The following is an 18,453-nucleotide window of genomic DNA, read 5'->3' on the forward strand; positions in this document are numbered from 1 at the left end:
TGGCTAATACATGTTTGAATTTTGTGATTCCTCATCAAAACATTGTGAATAGAGTTCTTCTCTCAAACAGAAAACATTCTTTCCACCTTGTGATGTCATGTCGTAATACAGGAAGTGCTCCACTGTGTTTTTAAAGACAAACTCTGTCTCTACTGAACTAAAGGTAAAAGGCACCTGTTAACTTGGAAACTTCCACTAAATGACATCACAAGTTAGAAGAGAGCATTTTGAGCTTTGGAGATGTAAACAGACTAATAATAAAAGGATTACTCGAGCATGTGTGAACGAAACAAAAAACAACTCTAGGTATGTTTTTGATGAGGTAGCCTGGTTCTAATATGACTTTAACCTCACGGGAAAAAAATTTGCGTAATATAGGACCTTTTAAAACAAGAGAGGAGACTGTCCTTTTGTTACTAACTTTTACTAACTTGGAAGGTTATCGCTGTAAAATTCAGTCTAAAAATGATCTACATAAAAAAGGGAATCACAATTTCCATTGCACTCTTAAAGCAAAAGTTGGAAGGTCAATCCCAGTTGTTATGTCCTTAGGCAAGACACTTGGCCCAACCTGTGTGTATTTAAATGTCAGAGCGAGAGTGTGATTGATGGTGGTTAGGGATTAGGAGCAGAAGAAGGTAAGTAAAGAAAACCTGACTGTCCCTGAAACACAAATTCTCCTTGGGCTATGGTGCCATGTGAAGATGCATAATAATTAATGAAGGGGAAAAAAAGTAAAAAAAAAAAGTAATTATGCACCAAATTCAAGTACAACTTTAAGTGAATGTTCTACACAAGATGCACGATGTTTATATAGTCAACAAAACCATATTAGGAAGATGAATTAACAACTTCCATGTTATGCTTTCTGGCTTTGAATCCAACTAAGGTCAGTGTACTTTTGGTCATTACTCTCTCTCTTTCACCCTTTTAATCTCAAACTTCATCCGAGTGAAAAGCTGAAAACACTTATATTATCACAAAAATCATTATTTCAGAGAGGTGTGAGTCACATAATGTTATTTGCCAAATAAATCATTTATATTTTAAAGTCCACTTACCCGAGATCTGTGCAATGGATTGTCAAAGTTAGTTCCCTCTGGTGCTAGCAGCAGCCATCCTCCGTATATCGGCTTTGCCTGGCAGAGTACAAACATTTACAATATGTTAAGTGGGACATAAATGCATCAATATACAGTGCAATCATGCATTTTTAATCATGTCACTGGAGATGGTGCAGTCTACTTCCTGGTTCTGCAAAATATAGCAATAACAACCCTCGTTACACACAATAAGTGCACAGTATTAGTCCAACCACTACACCGTGAGCCATGAGTCGTCTGTAGGCTACATTCCCCTGCATTTGGCTCTCTTCCAGTGCACCATGCTGCCACAGAAAGAGAGGAAAGGCCAAAACACATGATTTTCCCTCTGATCCTCTAAGTGGGTGGACTGGTGGGTGGAGGGGGGCACCAAAAGGCAGAAGCCAGCAAGAAAAATAGCAGATGAAAAAATCAAGTAAGGAAGCTGCAGCATAGGAGCTTTTGTGGCCACACATTTGCAATTCAAACATGAGACTTGGACTGGTACTTTCTTAAATAGTTCTGGTACAAACTTGGACAGCTGCCATAGCACACTGTTAGGGATTTCTGCTTTACTATGTACACTCAAGCATTCAGTCACAACTTAGACTGTGAAAACATATTTTGCATAATTAGCTTGCAGTTCAAATCTAGTCCAAAGCGTTGACATTTACAACCACCTGGCACCTTCGCATAGCACTATCAGCAGCTGTGATTCCACTCAAGACCTCACTCCACATAAAACCATGCATAAACCTCTAATGCTACAACTTACAAGGTATTTATCTCCCCAATGACTCTGCAAATGAGATGTCGCAGGAAGTCAGACATAATCAAATCATAAAAACGTGCTGTAGTAACAAAAGTAAAGTGCACCTGATAGATAAATATATGACTTAACTGAAAATAATAGATTAAGGTCAAGCTACAGCAAAATCTATATAGTTAATTCTTATATGATCTGACAGCAGGGGTGAACTGCCGGACCACTTGAAATCTGGGTCACTTTTACCCTTCAATGGTTCAAAGTTTAAAGGCACTGATTGGAGGATTCCTGTGTCACATGTAGTCTGTTCATTCCGACATGCCAGATAGGATTTATTTTGTATCACTAGATAGGAATAAAAGTATGCACAACAGTTTTAAGGTGTGTTACCATTTCAAAAAGGAAGTGTTGTATCTACACGGTCATATTTGTGTCATTATGTTCCAGTATAATCAGTAATTTGCTTAAGTTTTACTGGTATCTGCTAGGTGGAAATTCCTCAATATACAGTATGCTTTCATGGATTGGAGTAAAACAGATGAAATGTGGACTGTTAACGCAAATAGCACAAAGTCAATTGAGTCAACATAAGAAGCTGATAAGAGGTGCTGGGAGGGAGGGTGGGGAGTTCTATATCCATGAAATAAGGTCAGCCCCAGAGGCTACAAACCATGTCCAATTGACCCCAACCTCTGCATTATGGTCCACTGACAGAGGGCTGTTATTTATGTGCATGTCTGACTTTAAGACGCAACAACATAACTCTACATGAACCGTGTGACAGTGGAGCAACTCCAACAGAGCAACGATATTCACCTGGTTTAGGTCTTCATCGATGAGCAAATGTGACTCTCTGGGCTTAAAACAGTTCTGGCATTTACTTTTGTTAAAAATATTTGCTTGAAATTTCCGACAAGCATTTTCCTTCAAAGACATGGCTGGTTTAAAATGAGTCACTCGTGAAAAAGAATTTAAAAAGGCAGACTATTGCCAAATGGATCGAATCCAAATAAAACTAAATCAAAAAGAGGAGATAAAAGCGAAGCTCATAACTGCACAGCGCGCGTTACCTGTCCTATCTGTCACCTGAGGCTGTGGAGAACCTCGCCTTAAGTTATATCGAGAATATTCATCTTGTGTGAGGGGACGAGTCCCGTAGCTTCCACTTTCTGCTAACTTGTGCAGGTCAGGTCGTACGCGCCCAGTCCCGCGCTGTTATTTTGCCCTAAATGCGTCGTCCAAAGTGCTGTGGTCGCTTCCCAGGTGACATTCCGGGCCTGGAGTTTACTGCAAAGGTCCCGTCATCCTCCATGGGGCGGAGGGAGTCCACTCTGTCCCCTCTCGTCGTCTTTTCTATCTAACAAGTGATATCGCTGCATTCATTCCAGTTATTTGTGTTGTTCCGCTGTTTACGCCGCTGCGCGAGGCCAAACGCCGCTGTCCGGGAGCGAAAACGCCATGGACTCGGCTGTCATTCCGTTGAACCCATTCCTCTGGATCCCGCTCGTCGTCCCAGCCTCGCAGTTGGCACTGGTACGCAGTCTGCGGCTGATGTTTTCGTGAAAATCCAAGCTGGGACGGACATCCAGTTGGCGGAGAGAGGGGGAGGTGTTCAGAGAAAGTGGAGAGCTGAAGGAAAGCGTCATCAGCCAATGAGAAGCGAGGACACGCCCACCTCCGAGGCCGTGTCTCCATCTGGCCAATAGGAAACTCCAAACACACCGCTCCGGGCCAAGCTTGGTGGGCTTTAAAGACCCCCTCCTCCCCCGTAGGAAAACTTTTGGTGCAGAAGTGTCAGTTGTCATCCTGACATTTGTGTTGATTACCATAGTGATGTTTGAAGGGAATTTGTTCAGCTGTGCACTCAATGTTATTATGTCCCCATGTCTAATTACAACAGACATTGTTTTACGGACTTATCATTTCCCTGTTTAACTTTGCATACCAGTGCCATGTACAATATGTATGCTGCTATTAGTGTGAAATGTCTCATGATTCTGTATGTAGCAGATTTGATTTACAACATGAAGGAGGGCCCTGATATTTTCATGCATGCACAATTAAGTATATGAACTGTAATGTATCTGTAGAGCCAAATACAACCATAAAGCTAGGGTGTTACTTTAAACAGTTAAGAGGGTCTTTGTAAGTGCTATGTTTACATGCTGAAGAGCACCATCTGTTGGTTATACATTTCTATTTACTTAATCTATTGCAGAGCTCTCATATTTGACAAAGGAAATCATTACATGTAAAAGCTCATTTGTTGGAACACAGATGGTGAGCTTTTATAATCTACATCCTTGTAGTTGTGCAATTAGCATTTTTGGCACACAAGGTAGTTTTATGTGTTAATTACAGGTGACAGTAAAGTAAACAGTTAACCTCCTGGATGATTTCATGTTTTCATTCCTGTAATAATTGTAGTAAGTTCACTGCAAGAGGAACACTTTGTTGTTAAGAGGACACTCCTGGTTGTGTTATCTTTACAGTGATGGGGAGGTGACATCGAAATAGAGCAGCCTTAACCCCTCACCATGAATAGCAGTCGTAAGGAACAGATAAGACATTGAGATTCCTGGAAATGTAAAAAACATTGAAGTCATACTGCAGGTTTATTTCATCATTCAAATTCAACATGGCAAAAAAGTGCAACTGTTTTTTATACAGGTAGTGGTTTTGGATTTAGGAGGCTGTCCTTATTGGGTAAAACACCATTTTGCAGGGTAGTGAACTGTATGGTCTTACCTAACATAACACATGTATAAAAATGTTTATGTTCTCCTTATCCTAATTCTGGTAGCCCAAGCCCAAATGAGAGAACACTGGCTACATTACAAAAATATAATAATAGTAAATATCTTTTTACTATTCTGGAAAATATAACAATGTTGGATTATGTTTGCTTTGCCACTGGAATACACATTTAAAAAGAAAAGTTGCTTTGTGCAGAATTGTGAAAAATGAACAAAGTGCAATGCCAAAGTTATTCTATAAGTTTCTTGTGTTCGTTTGTGCTTTGAGGTACATACAATGTGATAGGCCTACAATAAGGTCAGCAATAAAGTGGAAAACACACACGAATAAATGTGGTGGTTGGTGACATTTTCAAGATATCATAGTATATATATATTGCATATGTAAGGAAGGCAGCATTCAGAAAAGATCCACTTTTTTCTTCATTTCATTCCGTTTCCAAAGAGGAAGCCGGTCAAATTCGTGGAGTTCCATGCCAAAAAGTTCAAAGAATGTATCAGGTGACAGATGCCGCTGAAAAAAAAAAATATATAGCAATATTATTTAAGTGCATATATGTTTTTGCAGACATCATAGTATACCTCAAGGCTAGTCCTGTCTACATCCCTGGGAAGTTTCACTCGCCCCCTATTGGTAACTGTGAGTATTTCATATGGATAAATCTGGGGGAAAAACAGTATTAGATGAAGTCATGGTCAATTATTGTGAAATCATTGTGCAAACTGTCCAAGCATAACACTGGCAAAAGGACTGCACAAAAGAACAAAAAAGGAAAAAAAATACTTGCTTTTGGCTCCATTAAATTAGGCAAAGACATGCCTCTGCCCATCCGTGCAAGCTGAGTGCCATAGATGAGCTACAGTCATGCAATGGAAGATGAGTTGTCAATTTCACAAGCCATAATAGTTAGTCAAATGAACTGGAGGGTTAAATGGTCGTGGCAAGATGATGCATATGATCATTATTGACATTGTGGCCTCTTACCTTATAATCTGACAGAGAAAAAAATATATATAATTTGGATAAATAATAAGAAAAATAACAACAGATAAGATTTTTTTATTTACCATTAACAATGAATGGGCATTACCTCTGTTCATGATGCCATTGTACTGTGTGTAATCGGCTGACATTTGCAGCTAATTTGAAAAAGAAGAAAAAAGATTACATTTTAGAATTAGACAAACTATTACATAGTTTTATTACAACTACTACTGCTTTGTAGTAAAAATAATATTGCTTTAATATTTAGTCATTTACTGTGCTATACCCATATACAGCACTGTAAAATTATGATGTACCAAATCAAAGGTTATGTTTATACACACACCATAAAACTGATTCTTCGAGTTGTCAGATTATTGAAATGTCACGTGAACAGGTACATCTAGTGTGAGTAATCAGATTTTTGTTATGGTGTTAATTTTCACTGAGTTATTTGTAATTTCTCTAGCTGTGTGCTTTCAGTTTTACTTCCTGTTTTCATATTGACTGTTTGCCCTACCCTAAAGTGTCTCACCTGTATCTTCATCTTTACGTACATATATACCCTGTGTTCTCCTCTGCCCTTTGTTGGTTAATTTGTCATTATCAATGTCACGTCTGTTTGGATTTTTGGGTTTGTTTGTTCTTCAGATTTTTGTTTTAATTAAACATCTTTGCAAGTGTAGTCCTGCAGCTTGGTCTTCTTTCTGCTCTAAATGTGACAGGTCTCTTTATGACTGTTCACACATAGTTAGGTTTGATAAGGAAATTTATAACAAAAGGGCAAATTAATGTGGCAAAGACAAAGATTTGAAAGAGTTATTTTAAAATTCATTGCACTTTGTCTGCCAAATACAGAAATAACTGTAAAGATTTGTCGATTAACTGATGCATGTGTTTTTGGTGATACAATTTATTTTGTCCATGTAAACACACCCTAAAAATCTGATCTAATTATAATTTGATGTTTAATGGCCCTGTAAGTGATGTAGCTCTTACCGGAGTGAGGCTGTTGCGTGCATACCCTGGTAGAGAGCAGGTCTGGTTCGTCAAGTTCAAATCTGTGGCATAAAGAAATGCGCAGATTAGCTCACAAAGTGATATTTAGCTGTACAACTCATCCCTAAGAATAGACAGGGTTTACTAAATATAACCCTTTGGCATTCCCTCTGCTTACAGCTTCTCAGTACTGTGCTATTTATGACTACTATGCGACCAGGTATACTGGGAATGAATACATAAACATCCATATTGATAAATGATAACTCAAAAAGATAACACAAAAAGTACACTACCATGTTGCTTGTATATTGGAGGTCTTGAGTACATGTTGTAGGCATAGTCTGTGGATGAAGAAAAATGGTCAGTTATCAAGTAAAAAAAAACAAAAAAAAACACAACACAGTCTCCATAGGTCTGAATTGTAACTTGTCCTAGTAGAATAATCTGCTTATCTCCATGAATAAGACATAACATAGATAATGTTTAATGCCACCCCATGAAACCTTCAAAGCAACAAAATGCCATCTGCATGGAGAGAAGCAGATGTAGTGCCCTTCATCAGAAAAGTTACACTGAGCACCTTTAAATTAAATTTAATTCAATTTTTTTCCCCATTACTCCTATTTCCCAAAAAACATATGTACATTTAAGTCTATAGAATGTAATACCACTAGATGGCACAGTTGAACCAAGCTACTCCACTCTATCACCCACTACAATGAAGCTTTATGTACTTTATCTGAGCCAGTGAAGCAGTGTATCATGCTTGAGCAATTCTCCTAATAGGCTCTAGACACCTAGAACAGGACATTAAAAGCTACAGAGGCATTTGAAAAGGTGGGCTGGGGTCTTACCTTTCTTAGGAGATACAGGGCTGTGACTTAAAGGGGAAGTGGGACCATTGTGTCCAGAGTGCAAAGAGGAGAAAACTGTCAAGCCTATAGATGTTATTGAGGAGCGGGTGAGGAGGAAGAGGAGCAGTGATAATGAAGGAGAAAAGGACATTTAAGAACAGCTACATCAAAGTCTATGGGTCTGGCTTAGCTATACTATCTGACTGTTTTATTCTTACCTGGTCTGTGGAAGTGCTGAGGAGACCTGGATGGTGTGTAACTATGACGTTTGTAAGCGGCGTAAGCTCCAAAAGCATGCTGTGTTGATGATCTCGGTATATGCCTCCTTAATTCATAACTATCCTACAAAGACAATAGCAAGAGTTACAATGAAGTCATTATATACACTACAATATGTATGACATAATAATAATTGTACATACCTCTGTGCTTACTGACATATTGGCAGGAGACTGAAACATGAAGATGGAAAAGAACAATTATACTGTGGAATAATATTAGAATTTGTTTTATTTCAAAGTGGCTCATCTAGTTAATAAAATATTAGAGCTTAGGTAGGCAAAATCATTTGAACAATTAAACTACATTTTTTTCCAGCGTATTTTACATAATATAATTTTTTTAATAGTTCTGAGGCTCAAACAAGCCATCTGTGGATTTGTCTGCAATCACATAATACAAAAATAATTCGCCAAAAGATTAACTCATACTACTCTAGGAAATGCAATAGGTTGCGTTCATGTTCTAGATTCAATGATTTAATAATTTCAGAGAGAGGGCAGGGGCATGTGCAACTCTGAAATATTCAATGATTTTGAAAGAAATATCCAAACTACATACAATGTCTAACCTCATTATTTGTTGCTATATTAATGTCATGTCTAAAATTCTTTCAGCTGACAACACACACATACTGAAGCTATTGTGAGAAAATATATCCACTTTTGGTCAGTTATGCTGATAGAGAAGATGCTGAACTTCGTGTGAGTCTTTGCTTCATGTGGATAGGCCGGGTAATCACAGAGGAAAAAGTACATTCCACCACAGAATTTAGACTTGTCCTTCTGCTCAATTAAAAACAATAGGGATTCCAAAATGCTGTGATGTCATATGAACGAATGAACCAACAGCCATGAAAAAGGTTTAAACTTTGCCTACTGTGGCTTTAATATTATAAAACAATTCTACACCAGTGCATATGTGACGGTGAAAAGTGCCATTAGAGACATTAGACCAGAACAATGAAACAGGACTTAGTTTGTGTGAGAATCAAACCAAGTCTACACAACAGTCAGTGCACATCAGTAGTGCAGTAGTGGATGCAGTTACCTCGGCAGGGCTGACACTGTGTTGTCCGCTGCCTTTGTTGTCCAAACCAGAGGAGTTGTTGTTCGAACACTTATACGAAATCATATCAGGATGCTCTATATCATATATAGCCTTGACTCTGGGAATTGCTGCTAAGTCTCGGTAATCAATGATCTCATTATCTACTTTTGCCTAGGACCAGCAAAGGATAGAAAGCGAAGGAGAGGGAAGGAAAGAGGGAAGGAGGGAGAATGGAGGAGAGGAAACACAGACACATAAGGTCAGGTGTAGTGTATATTACATAAGTTCTGGGAGGAATGAAACTTTAATCCCATAACACCACACTGACCTAAGGTTGGCACTATACAAATCAAGTAATGCAGAGTAATTAGGTTGTAATGTTATATTGTGTGACCTATAGCATGGCCACTTAAACTATAGGAATAGAAATTACATGGGGAAAAGTTAAGAAAATGATCTATATTACAAGAAACAAAATGTACAAGGACACATTATAATCTGCCACTTGATAAAATTCACAGGATATATCACAGGCTATCCAAATATCATTAGTTTCTATTTAAGAACAGCCCTATGAACATTACTGGCCAGTGTCTATTCTCCTTTACAGGGAATAAAGTGCATTCCACAGCAAACATCAAAAGGTGAAAACAGGTAAATGACAACTGAGCATTGTCTTTGACCAGAATCAATCTGAAATCCAAATTGAGGGATACATTCATATTCAAGATAAGGCTGAATATGAATATTTCAACCACAAATGATCTAGTTCCGAACAGTCAAGGTCACTTTTTGGTCTTCTGGTTACTTTTTTAATGTAAATAGGAAATATCAGTCAAAATAGAGATTTTGTCGCTGCGACTGCCCTGTGTAAATAAAGGACAGAAGTGATTGGTGAAAGTGGTGCCATGGGAAGGCAGAAGGCCATGTGATGAGGACTTACACAGAGGGAGCGCCCAGGGCTCCCAGGGGTGCATGAGCCTGGTCTGGAGCAGGAGCTCTCTGAGGAAGACTGTGTGGGCTGGAATAAGGAAGAGAAACACTTTCACTGTCAGGTTAGAAAACTCTCTTCATGTTGACCTCTGCAAAAAAAATCCTTTATCAGTAAAAGTGTAAAAGTAAATGTGCACTACACAAACTTTCAAGTAGATCTATACACAAGACTGTGTGACTAACAAGGAAGTGAGAAAAGGAACACACCAAACCATTGCAAAAGAACTCGTGTAATCAGCTTTTATAATGTAGAATGCTCATGAACAAGCGTGCAGTTATTCTCCCAACCAAAAGCCAAAGCCATATTTAGTCTTGCTTTGGCTAATTCAGTTTGACCTTAAAATGGCACACCAGACCTTGCATGTGAAACTTGCAAGTTTGTGGTTAATCTGAGATTACAGGCTGCTTAAGCCCACACTACAAAAGCCACTCTGACGCAAAAATAATAACCTTAAGATGATGTGGGGAGAAGAAATAATGGAGACAGGGTGTTCTGGAGCTGCTGGGCTGTAGACGGCACAAACACAACAGTGGACTTTCCTTTGCTGCTGCACTGTGTCTTTCTTATAATTGAGAAATAAATTCTCACCATAGAACTGTCTTCACTTCTGCTGCCCCGTCTGCAATCTGGATGCCAAATAGATGACCCTGTGGAGATGAGGGCAGTTAACTTCAACTGCCTTATAGTACAGAGCTGTACCAGCACATAAAGAATGGTTTGTCTTATGGCTCTTTAAGCACATACAATATCTTCTAGCTTTTTTTACCTTGTAGATACATTTCGTCTCCTTCTGCGAACATTTTGTTACACCGACAGCACCTGGCACAGCTGGGGTGGTAGTGCTTGTCTCCTGCCTGCAAGAGATAACGAACCGAAACGTGGCATTGTACAGTGTTTATGTAACACTGACTCCACACTAAAGATATTTTGTGTGACCTTAAAACTTGAAATAAGCATCAACAACATAGTCATGAACATAGCATAATATTCTCATTTTAGAGTTTGGTGTTTCTACGTACCTCAAGGACTTTACCCGTGATGAATTTCTGACATGCTTCACACTGGACTCCATACTGAAGCTGGTAGTCTTTCTCACAATATGGAACACCATCCCTGAAAAAATAATACATACATATATTTAAAATTCTCAAATATTTCTTATGGTGTAAATTATATCAGTATAGTACATACTTGCTGATGTATTCCCCGCTCAAGACCTGGCTACAAGCTTTACACTTAAAACAGCCCAGGTGCCAATGTCTTCCTAAAGCCACCAGCGCTTGGCCATTCTTTATGTCTCTGCCACAGCCAGTGCAGTCTGACAACACACAATACATTGCAATTATTATTACTCAGTGAATATGTTGATCTTAAGCTCTACTCTGCATGTAATAATTAAAATATAAAGACTGACAACATCTCTTGGAAAACTGTCATCATTTTGTGTTTCATTTCCGTCAGTACTAATAACTTTGTATGTGTTTAAAGTGCAATATAACTTTTCTGCTACCCACTTGTCTCCATGGAGATGACATTGCTTTACCTGAATGAATGTACAGTATGGCATTAAATGTAGCACAGTAAGAATTCATGTTTTTATAATAATAGTAACACCTATAATCAAAAAAACAAATACAATATATCATTTAATGCTATAATATGGAAGATTCTGGGTAAAGCAATGAAATTTTCATAGATCCAAGTAGGTACCAGTGGAACTACCTACTGCAATCACAATTTATTTGACAATTTCATAATTTGACCAGACTGTGGTAGGGAAAATACAAATGAACTCTAAACTTTAAAGTAAATATCTTTAGAAAATGTACATAATATTTCTACAATGTGGGTTACTCTCCACCAGTGGACCTTTTCTACAGAGGTCCATTTCTGAACAGAGAGCTAATCTTAATCTGCTGCGTCTGGATCCTTAATAATCCTGTTTACAGCCTGTCACTATCGATGTCAGGCTCTTAGGGTCAGACTGAAGTTCATTCTCTCAAACAGCAATGACTTTGTGACCTCGAGGGCAACCGTAGGATCTGTTGAGTCAGAGTTGGGAAGAAACAGTGCAAGGCAGAGACAAATTAGCCTACATTCTGTAGGCTAAAAGCACTGAAAACGGAGGGAGAGCAACAAAAATTAATATTGTTAGAACACAGATTTGGCTCTTGCCTCCATCTGAGAGTATGACTTCATCACATTCAAGATTCTGAAAACCACCAAGACTATACTACTTAGTAATTTCATCATTCAAAACTATTCATGGATTTTCGAGTGATAAAATGCAGCAACGTTGGCATACTAGCAATTCATATTTTTAAAACAAATATATTATACCTTCTGAATGGAGAATAAAGTCCTCAATAATGATCTACAAATAATACGAATACTCCATAATGCTGGTCACATACTTACAGATTTTACTTTTGTTTAGTCAATATTCAACAATCAAAAAATAAGATAATATTGTGACCCTATCCCTATTAGAACAATGCCCACATAATATGCAGTTCCTGAGCATCTACTGGGACAAGTGATACTGTGGGTGGCTGATGCAATGAGTCCTGCTAAAAAAATACCTGAATAGTAAGGAAGTGCTGATGTAAGGGTACACCTACTATTGGGGAGTTTGGGCTTGTTATTTGGAGGAGACATAGGTCGAAGGCATCTCTGGCAGATACACTCTTTTCCACTGAATGTGACACAATCTCCGGCAGGGAAGGGCTGTCTGCAAAAAAATGTATAAAATAAAATTTAAAAGTTAAGTTAGATGGAGAAACTTCAACAGTATAAAAATAGTTGAATGTTTATTACGTGCAAATGGTGCAGACGAAGCAGGCGGGATGGTAGCTCTTGCCCAGCACGGTGACTACCTCCCCCTCCACAAAGTCCCCACAGTTGGTGCAGGTGGTGCCGTGGAGACGCCGGAAGTCCACAGGACACAGGCTGTCCCCATTCTTTAGGAAGAAGCCAGACTGAGAGAGGTCACAGCCGCACACTGCAGGAAAAAAGGGATTTTTACTGGTACATTTGCAATAGGTTGTGTTCACATTGTAGAATTTGAAGGAGGGTAAAGCATATTTAACTCTATGGAGGATTCACTATTTTTTTAAATAAATGACAAGATCCAAGAAAAGTTTAATCATTTATCAGATCATCAAACATACAGAAACACAACGATACACTTTCTATGGACTGTTTATTTAGAGACCTTGTGGCCTGTTCACCTTACACATACATCTGTCTATGAACAAAATTTTGTCACAGACAGCCAACCAACAAGCCAAACCCACAGACAATAGACTGTAATTTACCACTAAAAATAATAATACAGGACCACTTTCAAATCAGTATTGAGTTTTGATACTGTACCCTAAAACTTGACACAATAGTCTCTGGAAGTTCTAAAACAAAGTTATTAAGTTACTTTTACTTTTACCACGTTCGGTAAAATTAACCATGCACCCACTGTTGCCATGCTGGAGCCTTACATAACCCCCCTGTCATGAAGGCAGCAGTGTTGTTTCTGTCATTGTGAGACATGTGATCCACGCAGTGAAGACTATGCCTTCATGTCACTATCTCCCCATCCCACCAGCAACCAGACGCCAAGGACACATCTCCACCACTCTATTCTGGGCTCACTGTGAGCTGCACAAATCCACATGGCATTTCACGCATTATCTTCAACTCTTGTACAAACTATAAGATAGGAGAATGCTCTGTATACAGTCAGAAATGTTAAGTCTTTATTATTATATCATTAAAATCTAATTATGATAACGTATGGTCCAAAGACTTGTTTCATTGTGGTGCATTCTGGGAGCTTTTCAGAGACCCTTTTGTTCGTGTGGGCTGTAAACACTGCTTAGTTGAAATGAAAGGACAACGACATGAGAGGCTTGTCATTCCCAATTACTCAGCACAGGAGCTTGTACACAACATTTGCTTTTGTGATGGCAGCAAAAAACAAACTCTTTAAAACTCACACTGTTACATAATGTTTAAAATAAATGTTATTTGCACATTTCCTTCAAATCTGTAATTCAATTGACACTAAACACTAAATCAACTTTTTTTTGTTACTAAGGATGTTTAATATAATTGTCTACAGTCAATACAGTTTTTTTGACAAGTGCAAACAAGATATGTTGACTTTCTGTTCAAAACCAGGAAACTAATAATCTGCTGCTGGCCCTGTCTCTCCACAGTCTCATTCACTATAGCAAGCATTTAATTTATGGTGGTTTTATTTTAGAAAATGGCAAAACATTTATTAATCCTATGTATATTACCAGGAGTTTTTCAAAGAACTGCACATGAGTACAGAGCTGTGAGCGGACATAGGTGGTTGGTGTAAATGGAAATTCTTTGTCCATTATAGTTTAAAGAATCTGGATATAATTAAAGAAAATAGCTTATAATATGGTTAAAAGCTCATATAAGTTGATTTTGTCTCCTTTAAAGTAAATACAGGACATTGGACTGACCTTTGCATGTGAAGCACTTGATGTGGAAGTGTCTGTTCTGGACACGCAGCACCTGTCCTTTGCAGGGCTCTCCACAGCGGTGACACTCGATGTTCTTCTTCTCCATCGGCGTGTTCAGGTTACAGCCGTCCTGACTGTGCATCACTGCAGAGACACACCATGGATTAGGAAAGGAGTCCACTAAAGGAACAGAAAATATTTTCTGCAAACGCAATTCTCCCTTTGGGATAATAAAGACACACTAAACTCTATCCGGCAATGGTTAATATCATCACTTGATAATAATAACCCACTAGAGGAGAGTAATACTGACACATGTTCACATATATTCATTGGGGTACGATCCCACAATAATGATGTTCAGATGATATTTTTGCAAAATGTGACCTTTGTGTATTTTCAATTCAATTCAAGTATCACACAAGTGTGCCTTGGTGTGTAAAATCTAAAACAATTGTGAAGAAATATCACAGATTAGTGATATTTTCTTTTTGATTTTTTCTAGTATAAACCTTATATTCAATATTTTGCATATCTTCAAAAACACATTTGTAATTATCATGTATATCTTCTAAAATATATATCACTCATCTCTACTCAGAACAACATTTGAAGGAATTAGTTGTTATTAGCATCTCTCCTTTGAAAACATATGTGCATTCTCATCATCAAAACTACAAAATTACATGGAGGCAACAACGCAATCTCAGTTTTAGAACATTGCAAATTCATATTATTTGCAATAATATTTTAATCTTCTTTAAGTGTTAATGTTTGTGGCATTACACATTATAAACAGTTTAAGGGCCATTTAATTCAAAGGCTTTATTCCTTTATTGGGTTGGCTGACAAAACACCAGCTTGTCCATCCAGGTCTTACATAACTCAATATAATGTACAGCCATACTTTGTTCTTTTTTTCACTGCACATCACATGACAAATCTACATCAATATTGGATTTGTTTTTTGGTGGGAACTTTAAAGAGCCCATATTCACAAACATAATTGGAGTTGTGTTTTTTTTCATTGTTTTGTTTTTCATTGTTCAAGTTTAACACACAAATCTTGCATATTTCGTAGAGTTCTTCTCTCAAACAGTTAACAATCTGTTCCACCTTGTGATGTCATGTGGTAATGCGGGAAGTGCTCCAATGTGTTTTTAAACTCCATACAGCTTCACTAGAATCATTTCAATAACTTTTGTCCTAACTCTACTGAAGGTACTAAAGGTAAAAGGTACCTGTTAACTTAAAAACTACCACTACATGACATCACAAGGTGGAACAGCGCTTTGGAGATGTAGACAGACAAATAATACAAGATCACTCAAACATGTGTGAATTAAACAAAGCACAACTCCAGATATGTTTTTAGGAGATAACAACATTTTAACATAGCTAAAAACTTACAGGAGTAAATTTTGTGAAATACGGGACCTTTAAATATTTCAGATAGTTTAAACTAAAATCCTCCAGGCAGACGAAGCAGCAGATGCCTTTGCAATCTAATCACAGGCCACTTGAAACAGTCTGAATGTGATTAGCAGAGGACAAGAAGGAAAGAATGTAGCACGTCCAGAGCCCCCCTGTGTCCCCCCTCTGTGTTTGGATATGGACAGTGGGAGACAGTACCAAGCACCTAAGTTTTATCTCCTTTCTCTACACACGTACCAAAAGATTTATTTTCTGTCAAAGCACATACGCAACAACCAGCCACAAAAGAGAGACAGACTTATTTTTACTGAACTTTACAAGAATGAATTCCCCGAAAATTGAGTCAGGCTCCTATGGAATGTGGACAAGTTGTTACCATGACAACAAGCATGTGGAAACAAAAAAGGCTGATTTATTAGCCACAGATAATATAATGCTACCTGAAATGTATATACAAGGATTAAACGCTGTTGTCAAATGTATCACAAATCAGCTACTTATCAATGCTAAAACTAGTATCAAAACTAGAAACTCATTTGAGCAGGAATATAATAAAAAGTCTGGACAGAAATGAACCTTTCTTGAATACAATATGAGTTCATGTTGAAAATTACATTCTATCTATTGTCTAAAGAAAGAGTGTTTTATTTCTATGTATTATTATTCCTTAGTATCAGATCAAATGACTCACAGGTTGGCAGTGAGATTCTAGCTCCCGCTCCCACAAATAAATGCTGTTGTTGTGCCCTTGGGCAAGACACTCAACCCACCTCGCCCCCAGTGTCTGGATATACTGGTGTCTGAATGTTTGTGTGAATGGGTGAGTGGTTCCTTGATGACAAAATGAAACTATAATTTATATTAAAAAAGTCTTCTATTAAGTTGATACAGTGTTAAGTATTAGCTAAAGATTGATTTAGAAAGTCAACAAATATAAAGCAACACAAGATGTACAGCTAATCCCACAACACTGAGATAAAGTTACTATAGAAATGTGCATCTGTGCTTTAGGAGTCTGTCAAATGTTGTCTATTTGTCCCTATACTGCAGCATATCATATTTCTACTGCAATGTACTGCACAGTATCCAGCCGACAGCAATCTGCTCAAATTACTTTTAAAATAGTCTGCCTATTTATTTACAAAGGCTATTGTTGTTAGTAGCCATGTTCTTTCAAGTACAAAAAGCATGCTATCTCAGTACAAAAATTGCATTTGTTAAGTAATTTAAGTAATATTTTCTAAAGCCTGCCAACAATGGTGACACATAAACATAAACATAAGTTTATCTCACATGATGCAAAACCAAAACCAGTGACAGCAAAGTCTAGACATTAGCCTCCTAAGTTACTGGCAATTCATAGACACTGTTGTATTAATGGTATAGAAATGACGGAATAAATATGAGTACCTTTTTGTTTCATAGCTGGAGGAGGTGAGCGCACACATCTGCGGAGAGCCACTGCACTGAGTCAAAGAGAGGAGAGCTAACGGGACTGTTCAGGCAAAGGGGGTGGTACCACTCCATGTGTGTGTGTCATAGATAGACAAAAGAAGTGGAATTTAATGTGCTCTGAACTATGACCTTTACATGTTTTCCAATGAACCAATGGCTCATTCAAAATTCTAAATGAAGACAGTACGTTGTTTACTACATCTATACATGTACTTTCTGTCATCTTAAAATAACAATTTAAGAAAAAGAAAAAAAAAAAATAGTGGCATGTGCATAGGAAGAGACAAATGTTGGTGTTGATAAGAGAGCTTTGTCATAATTACATAAAGTAATGCCTATTGCACTATATATTTAAAGCACTCAGAATGGCATATTGTAGAGACAAATGATTATTCATAATTCCAGATATTAAACGATAGGACAAAGTGAAAGAGACATTTGACAAACAGTTAGAGGCTGAATTTGATTCCAAGGGGAGCATCTATCAAAGACAGGTAGAACACAGAAGATTCACTTGTAGAAATACATTCTATGTATACAGTGCTTTTTAAGACTGAACTATTCACTCACTTTACTCCTGGTAGTGGTAAGATATTTTGTGGCGAGCTGCCCTGGGGCAGACTGACATAAACAAGCAATACTATATGCACGATGAGTGAAATGTAGGCAACACAACGGCAGTCTGCACACTAGAGCCACTGCACTTGGTATTCCCAGTGGTCCCCCATCCCAGTACTAAACAGGTCCAAGCAATGCTTAGCTTAGCTTCCGAGATCAAATAAGATCAGGCATTTTCAAGGAACAGCTATGTATAGATATGAGCTCTAGTTGAAAATATCTTTAGAAACGTTATAAGACGTAGAGATAGACCGATGTATTGGTAGACCAATATAACAGACAACTATTTTGATACACCCTAATATACACTGATATAGACTAATACATATACAATACACAGCCCTCTTATGGGTTTGGTTAGTAAAAAGGGCTGTGCATGAGTTTGTAGTAAATACAAAATTTGAGGAAAATAATCCAAATCTGCCCTAAACGTCTGCCCCAAAATATCAGATCTTATTGACCATTGGTTGCTCTGGAATTGGTATCGGCTACGAAAGAAAAAAAAACAAAACTATATCAGTTGATGAATAAGATGTGCATTTGGAAGATCACTGTTACTCAACCACCTTTACTATCTGTCTTTACTTTGGAGTCATTTACTCCTATGACAAGTGCTGTAGTTTTCCAATATTTTGGATATTATCCCTGGCCCCTTTACAGGTGAGTATAGGTTACCTGACATCTC

At 37.8% G+C, this 18,453-nt stretch overlaps 2 protein-coding genes across 10 annotated transcripts in view; both read right to left on the reverse strand.

Moving 5' to 3' along the window:
• si:ch73-103b11.2 (myosin phosphatase Rho-interacting protein) overlaps positions 1–3,922 on the reverse strand; it is a 43,049-nt gene extending 39,127 nt beyond the window's left edge. For 4 of the 9 annotated variants that reach the window (XM_055149863.1, XM_055149864.1, XM_055149861.1 and 1 more), the window contains exons 1-2: positions 2,665–3,481; positions 1,062–1,139 (exon numbers count right to left, since the gene is read on the reverse strand). In XM_055149863.1, the coding sequence (XP_055005838.1) occupies positions 1,062–1,139; positions 2,665–2,784 (198 nt within the window). In that variant the 5' untranslated portion in view covers positions 2,785–3,481. Of the gene's footprint in view, positions 1–1,061; positions 1,140–2,664 lie in introns of all 9 variants that reach the window. The other 5 variants (XM_055149856.1, XM_055149857.1, XM_055149858.1 and 2 more) reach the window with 2 other exon arrangements.
• Positions 3,923–4,444: 522 nt separating this feature from the next.
• On the reverse strand, positions 4,445–17,231 carry LOC110159589 (actin-binding LIM protein 1-like). Its single transcript, XM_055150524.1, has 20 exons — positions 17,106–17,231; positions 14,262–14,405; positions 12,586–12,769; positions 12,390–12,499; positions 10,960–11,086; positions 10,788–10,881; positions 10,535–10,622; positions 10,357–10,415; positions 10,218–10,274; positions 9,718–9,795; positions 8,775–8,945; positions 7,868–7,897; positions 7,664–7,787; positions 7,446–7,529; positions 6,885–6,932; positions 6,589–6,650; positions 5,673–5,744; positions 5,393–5,461; positions 5,187–5,267; positions 4,445–5,118 (listed from the first exon to the last, which is right to left on the reverse strand). The coding sequence occupies exons 1-20, from the start codon at positions 17,116–17,118 to the stop codon at positions 5,005–5,007; spliced, it is 1,809 nt and encodes a 602-aa protein (XP_055006499.1). The 5' UTR covers positions 17,119–17,231; the 3' UTR covers positions 4,445–5,004.
• Between the last annotated feature and the right edge of the window lie 1,222 nt (positions 17,232–18,453).

The sequence above is a fragment of the Boleophthalmus pectinirostris genome, unplaced genomic scaffold, assembly GCF_026225935.1.
Source record: "Boleophthalmus pectinirostris isolate CB_2022bp ecotype Guang Dong unplaced genomic scaffold, ASM2622593v1 HiC_scaffold_14, whole genome shotgun sequence".
In the NCBI taxonomy this organism is placed as follows: domain Eukaryota; kingdom Metazoa; phylum Chordata; class Actinopteri; order Gobiiformes; family Gobiidae; genus Boleophthalmus; species Boleophthalmus pectinirostris.

Excerpts from the sequence above, each read along its gene's own strand:
- LOC110159589 (XM_055150524.1), bottom strand. Across the intron at positions 12,500-12,585 it reads TTCGTCTGCACCATTTGCAC|ACAGCCCTTCCCTGCCGGAG; the intron begins GTAATAAACATT and ends ATTTTTTTGCAG. Across the intron at positions 10,416-10,534 it reads AGACGAAATGTATCTACAAG|GGTCATCTATTTGGCATCCA; the intron begins GTAAAAAAAGCT and ends TCATCTCCACAG.